The sequence below is a fragment of the Orcinus orca genome, chromosome 2 (genome assembly GCF_937001465.1).
Source record: "Orcinus orca chromosome 2, mOrcOrc1.1, whole genome shotgun sequence".
In the NCBI taxonomy this organism is placed as follows: Eukaryota; Metazoa; Chordata; class Mammalia; order Artiodactyla; family Delphinidae; genus Orcinus; species Orcinus orca.
This window is the reverse complement of record NC_064560.1, coordinates 86,266,366-86,282,878: the sequence shown is the minus strand read 5'-3', so window position 1 is coordinate 86,282,878 and position 16,513 is coordinate 86,266,366. Positions and strand designations below refer to the sequence as shown.

At 37.4% G+C, this 16,513-nt stretch overlaps 1 protein-coding gene across 14 annotated transcripts in view; it reads left to right on the top strand.

Annotated features, from left to right (window-relative positions):
* Positions 1 to 16,513, top strand: part of NEO1 (neogenin 1) — a 251,566-nt gene that overhangs the window by 204,249 nt on the left and 30,804 nt on the right. For 12 of the 14 annotated variants that reach the window (XM_004276278.3, XM_033440041.2, XM_033440030.2 and 9 more), the window contains 7 exons: positions 335 to 384; positions 1,350 to 1,497; positions 4,377 to 4,487; positions 5,570 to 5,764; positions 12,337 to 12,432; positions 14,994 to 15,217; positions 15,298 to 15,436. In XM_004276278.3, coding sequence (XP_004276326.1) covers positions 335 to 384; positions 1,350 to 1,497; positions 4,377 to 4,487; positions 5,570 to 5,764; positions 12,337 to 12,432; positions 14,994 to 15,217; positions 15,298 to 15,436 — 963 coding nt within the window. The remainder of the gene's footprint in view (positions 1 to 334; positions 385 to 1,349; positions 1,498 to 4,376; positions 4,488 to 5,569; positions 5,765 to 12,336; positions 12,433 to 14,993; positions 15,218 to 15,297; positions 15,437 to 16,513) is intronic. The other 2 variants (XM_033440037.2, XM_033440034.2) reach the window with 1 other exon arrangement.

The window sequence follows — 16,513 nt, the reverse complement described above, 5'->3', positions numbered from 1 at the left end:
TTAAAGATTCAGAATGTATTTGGGGTCTAGAAAAGTTTACAGTCACTATCATATCCTTGAAATAAGTACCTGACTTCCCAAAGGTACAGCCTGACTTGGATATGGGTGCGTATGTGAACGGGTCTCATTATTTTAAATGAATCAAATATGGCCCCACACCTTGTCCAGATACTTTCAACATGAGGGCACTGGCTGCTGGGTTAGACCTTCAGGTTGTATATCAGTGTTTGAGATGTGCATTTGTATAAAGACCAGCCAAGAACAGTCACATGATGGGTGATGCCTGAGTGATTGAAATTTTTTTTCTTTTCTTTTTTTTTTTCCGCCTATGCAGTTCCCAGTGCTGCTCCTCAGAATCTGTCTTTAGAAGTAAGAAATTCAAAGGTAAAACTTCATATTGCTGTTGTTCATTTTCTATTTGCCTCAGGAGGGCAAACAGAGAGGGAGATTCTGCATCAAAACAATCATAATCAAGCAAAGAAATAAAGTAACATAGATATTACACTTGCCAGTTTAAAGCTGGGCTTAGAAGCCAACTCTGGTTGATTCTGTTCAACTTTACTGCCTTTCTGCTGTGCAAAAATTACTTTAGCCTTTCTTCAAGTACATTGCTGTTATTATGTAAATCATGACATCCTAGATGTTAGCCATCCGGAACCTTGGTGACAGGTAGAAAGAAGTAAGTTGTTGTTTATAATACCATAGCCTGTTTAGTACTGTGAGGTGAGCCCACTGTGAATCAAAGGCAGATGTCTGTCAGATGGTTGCATTGCTGAAGCTGTCCCTCCTGGTCAAGTTCACTGTGCACTGAAGGCCATGTGTGCCTCTCAGATGCCCAGAACCCCTACTGGGCTGCATAGACAACTGAGACAGTCAGTTCTTTCAAAAAGGACTATGGGACTCCTTTTCCTTTAAGAAACAGCCAGCTGTTGATTAACAGTCCCCTCTTTGAAAAGTTTTAGACAGAAATTGTCTAATTTCACTGTTGTTACAGTGGAAGTAGAAGAGAACCTTACACCTAACAGTAGTTTACTTCCTAATCCACATGCCTCTGACCTTACGTTTTCCTTCAAAAACTTTCCTGAGACTTTTGCCCTATGTCTTCATTCTGGCAAAATAAATCAAGTGCCCAGCGTGTACTGCCCACAAATACAGTCTCCCCATTTGAGCTTTGATGGTTTTAAAATTAAACACTATTTTTGAGTGATTATTAAATAACTTAGTAAAACTCTGAACACTGTTGCTTTTATGGTTCCTTCTCTTACACACTGAATTCAGAGTAATAATACATAAAACAGGACCAAGATTTGATATATTCGATCTTTTCCCTGTAACCTTGTCTTTCCCAGAGTATTGTGATTCACTGGCAGCCACCTCCTCCAGCCACACAAAATGGGCAGATCACTGGCTACAGGGTTCGCTACCGAAAGGCCTCCCGAAAGAGCGATGTCACTGAGACTTTGGTGACTGGGACACAGCTGTCACAGCTGATTGAAGGTAAGCTGCTTTGCACATAGGCGAAAGCTAGGAGATGGTGTCTCTCTCAAACATTGAATTGTGCTAGTCTAATGACTGCTCTGGGCTGTTGACTTACACAAAGCAAAAATGGTTTAAAACAATTTGTAAGAGTTCAGTCTACTTCTGACTTGATAAAAATTAGTGGAAAACACTCTTACAGGTTCTGCCATCTCTGGTGAAATTGCATTTGAGTTTCATTGCCTTACTTGTGTTTTTCTGTGTTCTCCATGTTTTCTTTTTTGAATACACACACACACACACACACACACACACACACACACACACACACACACACACACACATAACTCTTTTGTAATCTGAAAGAAAGGTAAAACAAAGCTATATAAGCAAAGAATCCACTCAGTCTAGTTGGTAGCAGAGGCCTACAAAATGACTTCTATAACGCTGACACCACTCAGGTATATGTGGCCTGAAGCAACATTTGTGAATAGCCACAGCCATGCAATAATCTTTCTTGCTTCTACAGACATGATAAAGTTCTAGAAAATTCTGTCAAGGATAGCTCTTTTGTATAGTTCTCCCTTTGTGTGAAACAGAGCAAGTGGCACACCTGATAAAAATGAACGCTAATCCATATAATCTGAATAGGTATAGGTTTCTGAAAATTGGAGAGCCAGTGACAGTGAAAAACTGTACTCCAGTAAACCAGCAAGCTTTTCTCTGTACTCCTCACCTCATGGATGAGATTGACTTCTTTCAAAATAGGAGAAGGTGAATGTTTGTCTTCAAGGGTATCTTTCAGTCTTCTAGTTTCCTCTCATAACCCCACAGCTCTAAGCTGCAGCAGGTAAATATGGCTGTAGGGGTGTTGCTGAGAAGTCTCACCAAAGGAGCATGACAGCAAAATTGGTCACGGATGTTCTTAAAAGTCAGTCTGATTTTACTCCAGACACAGATAAATAACATTTCCCAAAGATAAGGCTTTTATTTTGTATGTTTAATAGTAGATATTTATGGTATACCAGGCACTCTTCTTGTTTCTAATAAATAAAAGTAGATACAGTCCTTGCCCATGAGGAGACTATTCGTTTTCTCAGTGGAACATTTGATGTATAAGCAGAGTACCACTTTCATCATGAAAATAGCCTTTTCTTTATCAAGAAAATTCTTGCATTTTAAAATCATATTTAGATTCATTCATTTGTTTAATAGACTTTATTGAACTTTTATTAGCAGGTACTGGCACTGAGTATACAATGATGAGCAAAAGTGGAGATCATTGTTCTCCTGAAGCATTAACTTGAAGCTGATAAGTATTGGAGAACAGTATGGGTTCCCAAGATCCTGTACTGAACAACAAATTATAGGATTTTAAGTTTTAGCCAGAAGTAATTGTTGTGTCTTCTTTTTGTACCACTTACAGCACTAAACACATTCTGCCGTGTCTTTATAATATGAATCGAGTGCCTTGGTTTTAGTCGATGAGCTCTCTAGGTTATCTTGAGGGAGAGGAGCTCAGCCTCTATACTCACGCGTCTCTCTCACTTGCACCTACTTATGTGCACTCTCTCTCTCACTTGCTCTCTCCCTCTCTTACATTCCAACTCCCCAGAGGCGAGGGAATGATAATCTGATTGGTTGAATTCTTCCAGGTCCTCAATTGAACCATGTTTGTTGTCTGTTAAAGTTACAAATGCTTGTGTAGCCCATTCTGGCACATCCTGTTCAGTGTGTGCAGGGAGGAGACAGAGAGGTAAACTGACTTGGCCCCAGCCGTTCTGCTTCTCCTCCTGTCTTGCTTCTTGCTTTCTTGTGGACAAACAGAATCAGGATGGGCCTGCAGAGGACAGAACCTCCCATCTCTCCTCTCACACCACGTGACAGGATTGATTAACTGAGCAAGGGCTCATCCTGCATCCTAGCCAACTTCTCTCTCAGTAGCTCTCTCTTTGGAGTTTCTGTACTATGTTGCTGGCCAAAGATGCTGTTATTTGAATATGGGGAAGTAGGATAATTTTTCATAACCCTTATAAGACCTATGACAATATCTAGAATCTAAGTGCTCTAAAAATGTATGCATGTGAACTGTACACTTAAAAATGACTAAGATGATAAATTTTATGTGATATGTATTTTAACACAATAAAAAGAGAAAAAAATGGAAGCATGAATATATGAATAGCTGACCATATTATTGACTGTTACCCCACTTTGTAGGGTAGACTTTTACATGTAGATCTTTGTTGCCTTTGGTACATTTGTATATCAGGTACTTTGTTAGCTGATAGTAAATATGAAACAGTGCATAGTAGAGAGGCTTTATTTCTCTTTTACTTATAGTATATACTTATGGGCAATAGGCTGTTGAGAAATAGATTTCTAGGCCATATTAGATGTTTAAATTTTTTTCTACTGTGGTTATGGGGTGGCCCAGAGAACAGAGGTAAACTGGTAGGTGTTATACCTCTGCATTATTTTCTGGTCTTTGGTGTCTTTTGAGACCAACTGACTTTGTTCCTTTGTTGTAACTCTTTCATTCCTTTGGCCTCTTTTTGGCCTTGGCCTCCTTAGTAACAAAATGAAGGGATTGCATTAAGTGATCTCTAAGATGCCTTTAAGCTCTTTTAAAAGATCTGAAGTCTCCTGGGACCTTTACTCATTTTGTTTTCCTCTTGGATTTTGTGGGCTTTAGCCTCTACTTCAGAGGTAGGAGCTCCTCTGTGCTGTATTTATGTATTGCTTGTTCTGTATTAACTTTAACTGGAATGTTATCAAGATAGTAGCTTTTTATTAAGTTGGTGGATGAGATATTTGCTTTAATGAGAGATTGCTGATCTTTTGTTTTTCCAAACCTCTTGTTTCAGCCCTTTTTTTTTTTTCTGTCGTTTGGGTTGCAGGTCTTGATCGGGGGACTGAATATAATTTCCGGGTGGCTGCTCTAACAATCAATGGTACAGGCCCTGCTACTGACTGGCTGTCTGCTGAAACTTTTGAAAGTGACTTAGATGGTAAGAACAGCAATCGGCAGGATTGGCACAGGCTAGGTACTAACTGAAATCAAATAAGTCAAACTGGAAAGGCACAGATTTTGGGTGTTATGTGGCTTAAATCTGTGAACTTTAGTGGATTTATACTGCTGTCATTCCTGTAATACAGCAAGTGTCCTGGAATGTTTTTTTTTTTTTTTTTAAGAGAGAACCGTCCCTTTAAGCAGAACCAGCACAAGTAAAAATATACAAGTGCTTTAAGTCTGGTTTTTTACCAAGGCCGTCAAGTAGATAAATGATCTAAAATTTAAGGCTGAACCACATAAATTGTGCCTTTATTTCAGTTACAGTTTCCCTCTTCCCTTAGTCCTGGAAACCTTTCCCTTTTTCTCACCTGTTTATTCAATAACTCCATGTGGGTGTGTGTATGTACCTTTATCAGAGACAGGTGCTGCACTTAAAAGACAAAAGACCTGGGTATTTACTCTAATTCTTTGTTTACTAATTTTTAAATAGTGGTAGAAATTTATGCCTTGAAATAATGTATGTGAAAGGTACTGTAAATTGCCACCTTTTAAAGCCTCTTAGTCTCCCACCATTTAAATCAATTTGTGGTTCTAAAGTTTCATATTTTCTGACTTACCATATTACTTTGGGGAGTAAATAATTGATATCATTGCTGTAATATGATACTTGATCACCTGTTGACAGCAGGCTTCTAATTAGTTGATGTGCCTTTCTCATTCCACCTGGTAGAGTTTGGGACTCAGATGTAGGACCAAGAGGAATGGGTAACAATTGAAAGACAATTTATTTGTTTTTCTCCATTGGGAAGACATTCTTGGATCTCTTTCTCTTCCCTTCCAAATTAATACTGCAGTGTTTTGTATTTCAGGCTGTTTGAGTTTGTTTTCTTAGACTGCAGTAAAACCATGGGCCATACTTTACTGTACATACAGATTCTCTGAATTCTTGGGCAAAATGGAAAAAACTAAGCCCCAAATAATTTGGCAGAAGGCTGAACACCATTTCCCAAGCATGATGAAATATTCTAAAGGAAAGCGGCTCTGGATATCATCCTGCTTTTCTGTTTTCCTTCCCAGAAACTCGTGTCCCTGAAGTGCCTAGTTCTCTTCACGTCCGCCCACTTGTCACTAGCATCGTAGTAAGCTGGACACCTCCGGAGAATCAGAACATTGTGGTCAGAGGTTATGCCATTGGTTATGGCATTGGCAGCCCTCATGCCCAGACCATAAAAGTGGACTATAAACAGCGCTATTACACCATCGAAAATCTGGGTATGTGTGCTAAGTAGAGGAAGTAATCGCACATGTGATTTCTTTCTTTCTACCTTTTTATTGTGTAATAATTTTATTTTTACAGAAAACTTTCAAAAATAGTACAAAGAATTTTTATATATCCTTCACCCAGATTCCCCAGAGGTTAACGTTTTACCACATATGCTTTATCTGCTGTATGTACCTGTTTTTTTTTTTCGCAGAACCGTTTGAGAGTAAGTTGCAGACATGATGCCCCTCTATATCCACTCATATTTACTTTTAATTTGCATTTCCTAAAAATAAGGGCATTTTCTAATATAACCACAGTGCAGTTATCAAAATGAGCAAATTAACTGTGAAACTATCTAAAGACTTCATATTTTACTAGCTGTCTCATTAATGTCCTTTATAACAAAAGAAAAACATTGTTTTCTGTTGCAGGATCACATGTTGTATTTATTGTTTCTCATTAGTTTTCTTTTATATGTAACAGTTCCTTGTTTTTTTCTTGACTTCCATGACTATGACATTTTTGAAAAATACATTTAGACCATTTATATTTTATAGAATGTTCCTCAGTTTAGACTTGTGTAATATTTCCTCATTACATTCAGCTTATGCATTTTTGGAAGGAGTGACATAGATGCATGTGTTCTTGTCAGTACATCATATCAGGAGGCACATGAGAGTCTAATGCTAGTGATGTTAACTTTAACCACTTGGTTAAAATGGTATCTTCCACATTCTCTACTATAAAGTTATTATTTTTTTCCTTCATAATTAAAAAGTACCTTGTAGGGGAGGTACCTTGAATCTTTGTAAATATCTTGTTTCTTGTCCAACTTTTACTCACTAGTTTTAGAATCTTTAGTTAACAGTTATTACTGTGGTGTTTCCCAAGTGGTGATTTCCTAATTCCATTATTTCTTCTACATTTATTAGCATGCTTTGATAAGAAAGAGCTTTCCTTCTCTTCATAGTGAAAGAGCGGCCAATGGGAGTCTCTTTATGACTAGTTTCTCTGTCCGTTTGACATCTCCCATCTTTCTTTGAGCACTTTCTTTCTTTTTGACACAGTACGAGGTTACAGGCTTATCTGGTATTTTCCTAGCCTTTGCCCTTGAATCAGCTATTGCTCCTGATTTTTTATAAATGATATTTAGAAACCAGTATCTGAGCACTATACATGCTCATTGTTACTGGGGTAGAAATCCTGAGGAATCTATTAAAAAGGCTACTAAAACTATAACTGGGTTTAAAAGGTCGCAAGATACAAAGTCAATATATAGAAACAGTTGTATTTCCACATACTAACAATAAGCAATTGGAAATTGGAATTAAAATAACAATACCACCATCAACAGAGGAATGGTTAAAAAAGTTGAGGTACATATATACAATGGAATATTAACCATAAAAAAGAACAAAGTAATGCCATTTGCAGCAACATGGATGGGCTTAGAGATTGTCATAGTAAAGTCAGACAGAGAAAGACAAATATCATGATATTGCTTATATGTGGAATCCAAAAAGAGGGGTACAAATGAACTTACCTACAAAACAGAAATAGAGTTACAGATGTAGAAAATAAACTTACGGTTACCAGGGGGTAAGGGGGAGGAGAGATAAATTGGTAGAGTGGGATTGACATGTACACACTACTATATATAAAATAGATAACTAATAAGGACCTACTGTGCAGCACAAGAGACTCTACTCAATACTCTGTAATGGCCTATATGGGAAAAGAATCAAAAAAAGAGTGGATATATATGTATAACAGATTGACTTTGCTGTACACCTGAAACTAACACAACATTGTAAATAACTATACTCCAGTAAAAATTTTTAAAAATAGCAATACCACTTAATAGCATCAAAAATATGAAGTACTTAGGAATAAACTTTATATATATATAAAGATTTGTGCACTGAAGAGTGGAAAATGATGGCTGAGAGAAATTAAAGAAGACTTAAATAAATGGAGATACCATGTTCATGGATTGGAAAACAGTATATTACAATGACAGTCCTCTCCAATGCAATCCCAAGTAAAATCCCAGTAGACTTTTTTCTAGACGTTGATAAACTTATTCTAAAATTTACATGAAAACTCAAAAGAGCTGGAATAGCCAAACATTTTTGAAAAAGAAGAATAAAGTTTAGAAGACCCACACTACATGATTTCAGGATTTATTATAAAGCTACAGTAACCGAGACATTTTGATAGTGTTTATGTAAAAGGTAGGTGAAACAGGATAGAGTCCACAAATAGATCCATACGTATATGGTCAATTGATTTTTGACAAAAATACTGAGATAATTCAGTGGGAAGAGGATAGTCTTTTCAACAAAAGGTGTGGGAATAATTGGATATCTGTATGAGAAAGAAAAAAGAACCTTCATTGACCCTTATCTCATACCATACACAAAAACAGATCTAAATACAACAGTTAAAACTATAAAACTTCTAGTAGAAAACAGAAAAAAAATCTTCATGACTTTGGGGTAGCAAGGATCTCTTAGGATGCAAAAAAGCACAAATTAAAAATAAAAAATTAATAAATCAGGCTTCCTCAAGATTTAAAACTTCTCCTTGGAAAGACACCAATAAGATGAAAAGTCTCTGAGCCAGAGACTAGAAGAAAATACTCATCATTCAAGTACCTGACAAAGAATTTCAGTCTAGAAGATGTAAAAACAAACAAGCAAACAAAAAAAAGCACCTCTAACAACTCAATAAGAAGATAACAATCCAATAAAAAAGTAGGCAAAAGATTTGGATGGACAGTACACCAAAGAATATGATATATGAGTGGACAATAAGCACATGAAAAGATTCTCAGCTTCATTAATCATCAGAGAAATGCAAATAAAGCCACGATGGAATATCACTACACAACCTCTAGAATTGCTAAAATTTAATAGACTGATAATACCAGATATCAGCAAGGATATAGAACTGGAACTCACGGTTGCTGATGGGAATATCAGATGGTACAACCACTTTAGAAAACAGTTTGGAGGTTTCTTAAAACGTTGACCATACAACCCAACATTCCCACCCATAGATTGTTAACCAAGAGAAATAAAGACACATATCTACACATAGACTTCCACACAGATGTTCATGATATATTTATTTATAATAATCTAAAGGGGGTAAACAAGTAAATGGTAAATTATACTATATCCATACAGTAGAATACTACTGAGCAATTTGAAGAAATAGGCTATGGATACACACAACAAAACAAATCTCACAAACATTATGCTGAGCAAAAGAAGCCAAACACAAGAGAATACATATTGTGTTATATTTTTATGAAATTACAGAAGGGACAGCACTTATTTATAGTGACACAGCAAGATGAGTGGTTGCCTGGAAATTGGGGTGGTGGAAATTTACTGCAAGGGGCATAAGGGAATTATTTGGAGTGTTGGAAATATTCTCTATCTTGATTGTGGTCATGATTACACAGGTGTATATATTTATCAAAATTAAAAGTATACATTTAAATTGGTACATTTTAGTTCGTACTAATTATGCCTCAAAGTTGAATTACAAAGCCAAAATTTTGAGATATAGTTAATATTTTATAATAGAAAATGAATTGATTTGGGTAGATATAATTACTTTTCCAAATTGGATTATATCATTATTGAGATCTTTCTTTGAAAGACTTGCCTTTTAATTCAGAATCTTCCCTGACCAACTTTTTTGTTCACATCATTTCTTTGTAAATATCTTTCCTAAGGACAATTTTAGGTGTCCAACAAATTACTTACCTTCATCTTTTCTGGTAGAAAATAAGCAGCAATCTAATGCTTTATTCAGAAACAGAGTAGCCTTTCTCTTTTTCCTTTCAAGAAGAAACAGCACAGTTAACCTAGGAAGTGTTCCCCACACGAACAGTCTTATAAGGCAATTGTAGGAGAGCAGAAGAATAGGATAGGATAAAAATATCTCTGTGGTGACCCACTCCTACTGTTTCCTTTATGAAGCTACTGAAATGAAAATCCTCTGCAGTGCAAGCAGTACGTGGTCTTTGAATTTCAGGTGCGTTCAGTCTAATCGGAGAAGAAATGTAAAACACAGGAAACAATGAGATGAGTTGAAGTCAAGTATGTTCAGAGAAGGAAAAGGTGGTACGGCACAGTAGAGCAGTCAGGGGAGAAGCTTGACCTGTACTTGAAAGACTGAGTCAGAACAGAGTGGTTGAAAAGAAGAGATGAGAAGGAGCACTGCATGTGCTGAAAACAGTAAACAGATTTTATTAGTTAAGAGAGTGTACATTGAGAAGTAGCAAAAAATTAATTTTGCGTAAAGTAAAATAAGCTTGCTATATTTATCATCACAGATAGAGCTAAGATGCATATAATATTGAACAAAAGTCAGCAGTTGAGAAATACTTTTAGGAATTCATTTATTCACACAAGAGCTCTCTCCTGAGCTTCAGATCCATATAAACATCTGCTTGATGGGTATTTGCACTGGGATATGTCCCATAATCTATCATAATTTAATCAAAATTAAAATCAGTATCGGGCTTCCCTGGTGGCACAGTGGTTGAGAGTCCGCCTGCCGATGCAGGGAACACGGGTTCATGCCCCGGTCTGGGAGGATCCCACATGCTGCGGAGCGGCTGGGCCCGTGAGCCATGGCCGCTGAGCCTGCGCGTCCGGAGCCTGTGCTCCGCAACGGGAGAGGCCACAACAGTGAGAGGCCTGCGTACCACACACACAAAAAAAAAATTAGTATCTTCTCCTGCAAACTTTCAATCAGCAAATACCCCAGACCCTGTGCTAGAGACAGAGCAAAGAATCACACAGACATGATCCCTATTATTAGAAATGATACAATTTCTAAATAATTGAAATTGTTTAGAGTGCTGAGGAAGAGAAATGAGGTGCCACAGGCTATGTAACTAGAGAGGCTAATCCAGTCTGGGAAGAGCCCTTTCAGATGAATAGGCATTGTCTAAGTAAAGAAGGGTGGCATGTGTCCCTAGCGTAAGGGACAGCTGCACATGTTGCAGCCCAGTAGTAAGAGACCACATAGTGCTCAGTGAACTGAGAGATAGCCAGTAAAGATGGAGCCCAGTGAGCAAGGCAGAGTGGTGAGAGGCAAGTAGGTATAATCAGCAAGGCTTGATCATTTGTGTAGGGGAGGAGGGAGAGGTCTTAATGACTCCCAGCTTTCTGACTGGAGCAGCAGGGTGCATAGTCATACCATTTATGAACTCTAGGGAAAACTGGAGCAGCTGAAGGAGCAGGGAAAGGGGAGAGAGAGAGATTTGAGACATCCAAGTGGAAATCCAGATAGACAGTTGAACTTAGAGGTCTGGTGCTCAGAAGAAAAGTCAGGACTAGTTTGCACTTGATGGCACATACATGCTAATCCAACCAAGGAAATAAATGAAAGCACATCGGGAGAGAGTGAAGAGTAGGAATAGAAGGGGACCTAGAATCAAGTCTGGAAAATGTGTATCGTAGTTGCTCTGCCTCTGTCCCCAATCTCAGTGAATGACATCACCTTCCACCATGTTGCCCATATCAGCACCCTTTCCTGCCAGTCAAGTACTAAGTCTCATTGATTCCATTTGTTGTCAATTCTTTCTCACATTGGAAGACCAGGTGCCTTTATATATTGCTCACTGGTATCTAGAGGATGGGCCACCAAGCAGCTTTTAAAGTAATGCAGGACACTTGAGGTGTGGCCACTTTGGAAATCTACCCAACTTTGCCAGAAGTGAGTGTTATGGGTCAGCTTCTCCCCCTGCAACACTTCAGTGGAGCCCAAGTCTTCATTTCTGAAGCTAGACTTTTGAAGTACCCATACTAAACCTTGTCTGGATCAGGAATGTGATAAAGTAGACTCTTCCTGATTTGCCTTAGCCAGTAGGAGAATGAATACTATTCCAACTATTTAATACCTCTCTTTTTCACCAAGTCTGACTAGCAGCATTTTATATGATCACCTGGAGAAGTGTTTCTTTCAGTCTTACACTTCCTGCAGCACCACCTCCTAGCTGGTTGAAATTCTGGGCCATGTCTTTTCCAACCAAGAAGTCTGCATGAAGGCTAGATTAAGTTGGCATTCCTGGATTTGGAGGCACTCCAGAGAGTTAAGGATCTTCAGCAGTTACTGAGTTAACAGTTTATCTCCTACTTGTCTAGCTTGGCTGTTCCAGTTGCTGTCCTCCTGAGAAGGAAAGGGGTTTGTTTAATTCCAAGCTCCACCTATGGGCTTCCAGCACATGAAAATCTTATTTATTCATTTTAATCCAAGCTCTTCACTATACAATAACATCACTAAACCATTGATTAGCTGAAGCCAAGAGAGGATTCAGGAACAGTCAACCTGACTCCTGGGACTAATTCCAGGAAGTTTATCCCAGCCAGTTTTTCTATATACTCTGTATGCTGCCATCTCCATACCTCCCCACCCCCAGAATAATCCCACATAAAAAATTTAAAAATCTTTCCTGGCTTTTTTTGCAATTAAGATTATGCATCGTCACCCGTGAATTTTTTTAATTCTGTAGTGAGAATTTTTTTAAGTGTTTCCACTTGTTTCTTTCCTTCAGATCCCAGCTCTCACTATGTGATTACCCTGAAAGCATTTAACAATGTGGGTGAAGGTATCCCCCTCTATGAGAGTGCTGTGACCAGACCTCACACAGGTAAGGTACCCTGTCCATCTCTGGTCTTCAGCATTTTTTCCAGCAGCTTAAGTAGAATGTTGGCATGAGGCCTGCCCCATAGGTATCAGTGAAAGGAAAAGAATATGGCAATTTAGGGTACAGGCTTCAAATAGGAAGATAAATGGGCTTTAAACATGGAAAGTTCTATGAATCCCTGTTTTGCTTTTTAGAAAATGTTAACAGTCCTGTCATGTAAACAAATCTATGTAAATGTGTAACACATGTTTTTAATATGTTGGGATCTAGAAAGCATAGTCGTGAGAGAATTAAAAACGAATTTTCATCTTTTGGTCATGTGAGTTATAACTAAAATGAGAAAAAAAATGAAAGGATCTCCATATCTCTGAGGAAATATATAGGTTACTGATGGAATAAATGTATATGATTGATGAATCCAACATTTTTTTTATTAGTCACCTGAGTTATTTGGGAAGGTATTTTTCTATGTGCTTTTTATATGCTTTATCTATAGAAAGTATGAAGTCATATGTACTATCCATTTGATCAACTGTACATTTATTACAAAAGGGACCAAATATTTATTATTTTTCTTTGTAATTTAATCTATTTTATTTAATCTATTTTAATCTAATTTAATCTATTTTATTATTTTTCTTTGTAATTTAATCTATTTAAAATATCTTTAAAAGAATAATGTAAAATTTCTGTAGATTATGTAAAACGTGATTTAGGTTTGAATGAGAAAGTTCATTGAAGTGAATATATTAGAATTGCAAAATTTTCTAAAGGGTACTGAAAACCAAAGAATTTATCACTTTCAGAAATGCTCTTTTCTATTTGTTTCTCAAAATTGTGAATCTGTATTGCCTGCTATGTATTCTGGATACTTTGCTTAATAGTATGGATTTGGCATTATTCGTTTTAAAAAGATAATCTCTGTCCCCTTTTTTTATGCTTTTACTTAAAAACACCAGCACCGTGCTACATATCCTGTCTTCTGCTCCTGTGTGCTTACAGTTTATAAGTTCTCTTAAAAATAGCTTTGGTATTTCAGAAAGGAAAAAAAGTAAGATGAAAAAGAATATTTAAGCCGTTTGCTACTTTCTTAAATCAGTCTATAATAGAAAAAACAAATTCGGAATTATTTTCTTTTATGTGACTTAAAAATATAACATGGCTAGAAATATACAAGGGGAAATGTTCATAAGTCATGTAACCTAGTTATCTTTTCCAAGAGTTGTTACAAATAAGAAAAAAGTTCTCAAAAAAGTCTTGGTGATGTTTGCACCTGAAGGTGCATTTTCTGTAACTAATTGGTATGTGTCCTGATCTTTGAACAAAGCCCTTGATTATAATGTATGCTGTTCCTGTGTTATTTTTAGTCTTCATTGTGTAGGAAATACACAAATAGAGACTATTTCTTTAGTTTGGCAATTATTCATAAACAAGGCCCACGCCATTTCAGATTTAGGTTACAGAAAGGACTAGTCACCGTAACTATGTGGGAAACCCACTTTAAAACCTTCACTTAAAATAGATCAGTGTGTATATACTTAGAAAACTGGCCAAGAGTTGGGAAAGCCCAAATGGATGCTGCTGTATTGCCGTGGGCTCATGGTGCCTTTGTGCTCATTCTGGCCTTTGTTTTGACAATGATGCTTAGAGAATGTGTCTGTTGCATATGGTGCAGGACAGCACATGAGTATAGACTTTCCTTTCTATCAAATAAGTGCTCTGATTTCTAAAGTTCATCAAGGCTGTGTCATTTAGACCTTTAATAACTATGGCATTTCCCATAGCTGATTGGGATTCATCAGAGGGTTGTTCTAAGTCTACTGGAGAAAGTGTGGAAATATTCCTGCGTGGTGTCAGCTTACCTTTCCTCTATGAAGAGTAATGCCCTTGAGTTCCCTTTGCTTTATTTGCATGTGAGCCATATTGCTGCACTTCTTTTAGACCCAGGACATCAGCAGATCTGAACTGGACCCTGCGCCCAATACCAAGGCCAGGCTAAGTTGCTGTTGGCTGATATTCAGGACTCATGTTCCAGAGTAGGGACCCCTACATGTCCAGTGATACCCACTGATAAGCCATGTCCCAAAAATTCATCCATAGTCAGTGAAATATTAAAACAGATCATGAGCTTTGTGTTATTTGTTTAGAAAGAATACCCTTGATATTAAAAGCAGTTTTCATCTTTTAATGATTTTTGGACAGGAGGTAGAATTTTCAAGTAATGTAAAGGAAATTTTTTAGGAAAAAGAAAATTCAAGTTTGAATACATTAATATAATCACTGGATTATCAAATTTTATATACCTGTTCAATATACATACAGAATACAGGAGAAGAAAGTAGTTAATTACTGTTTCTCTAGATGCTTTCCTGCAATTTTTTCCTGAAAGAACACAAGTGGAAATATTCTTTTAAATGAATGGTGGTTATCTGTTAACTCCGGATTCTCTTTCTCTTTCTCCATTTCTCACCTTTCATTCCATTATATTACCCTGCATTTCCCTTTTCTTTTATTTTTGTTTATGTTAAAATGGCACTTCCATTTTTTAATTACTTTTTACCCAGACACTTCTGAAGTTGATTTATTTGTTATTAATGCTCCATACACTCCAGTGCCAGATCCTACTCCCATGATGCCACCCGTGGGAGTTCAGGCTTCCATTCTGAGTCATGACACCATAAGGATTACATGGGCAGACAACTCACTGCCCAAACACCAGAAGATTACAGACTCCCGATACTACACAGTCCGATGGAAAACCAACATCCCAGCAAACACCAAGTATAAGGTACTGGCACATTTGTTCTGGTTGAAAACCTAATTCCTGATATTTTCTGACTCTGAAGCTCTTGATTCATATATTTCCAGAATGCTAATGCAACGACTTTGAGTTATTTGGTGACTGGTTTAAAACCAAATACACTCTATGAATTCTCTGTGATGGTGACGAAAGGTCGAAGATCAAGCACATGGAGTATGACAGCACATGGGACCACTTTTGAATCAGGTATGTGTTGTCAGAACTTTGTCACATGGCATTTCTTCTCTTTGCAAGAAGTGAAAGCCAGTGAAAGTCTGTGCTAATGTTGTGCCATATCTCAAGTCATAAGACATCTCATCACCTGTTTTTCCTACCCAAGGAAAGAATTGAGTGCATGAATTGACATATTTACAGAACACAGTGAGCAGCTACAGCTGGAGTTCAGTGTTTGCTTTTTCAGCTGATTAATTATGTTTTTTCATCGTTGTACAAGAACATTAGCAAATAGGACAATATAATGCAAAGTGTACTAGATTTTAGGAGTCATGAGACTTGAGTTCAATTCCAAGGTCAACCATCTGTTGACTGTGATCATAAGCAAGTCATCCAGCCTCTCTGAATCTATTTCTTCCATCTATAAAAGAGGGGTGATCTCTGCCTTTCCTACTTTATAGGGTAAAATAAAGTACCCTATAAATAAAGTACGTGGTAAATTGTAAAGCACTGTGTAGACGTAAGGAATTACGGTTATTAACCTTGCCTTACTGGGAAATTGAGATAGAAAAGATGAAGGGGGCTGCCCTTCACCAATGCTATGCTTGCTAAAGCCTCAGCACTTTACCAGAGCCTCCCAAGCCTTCCCTAGGAGCTTTCTTGCAAACTGGTTAGTGTCTTATAAAATCTCCCACTGGAGTATTCTTAGAGTTTTTCTCTGTAAGTAAACATGAAAGAAAAAAGACAGCTAAGTAAATCAAGGGGAAAGCAAGCCATCCAATTTTAAGACCTTGCTTGCTTTTTGCTCACTTGTAGACCTACCCTTCTGCCCCTTGTACTTGCCTAGCATGGGGAGGTGCGTAACCGTCGGGAGGCCCTGTCTATTCCACCCTCCTATTTCTTTCTCTCTTTTAAATGAATAATGAAAAAACTAGAGCTATAAAGTCTCCGTAGACTGGGTTTGGCCCTAATGTCTTTTTATCTTCACAGTTGGTTGAATTTCCTGCAGAGAAAAGGGGATAGATTTGGAGAGAAAGAAATATAATGCACAAAAGCTTAAATAGACCTTGAGTTTGCTTTCTTTGCCAGTCTTAAGAGTATCTTTGTGCT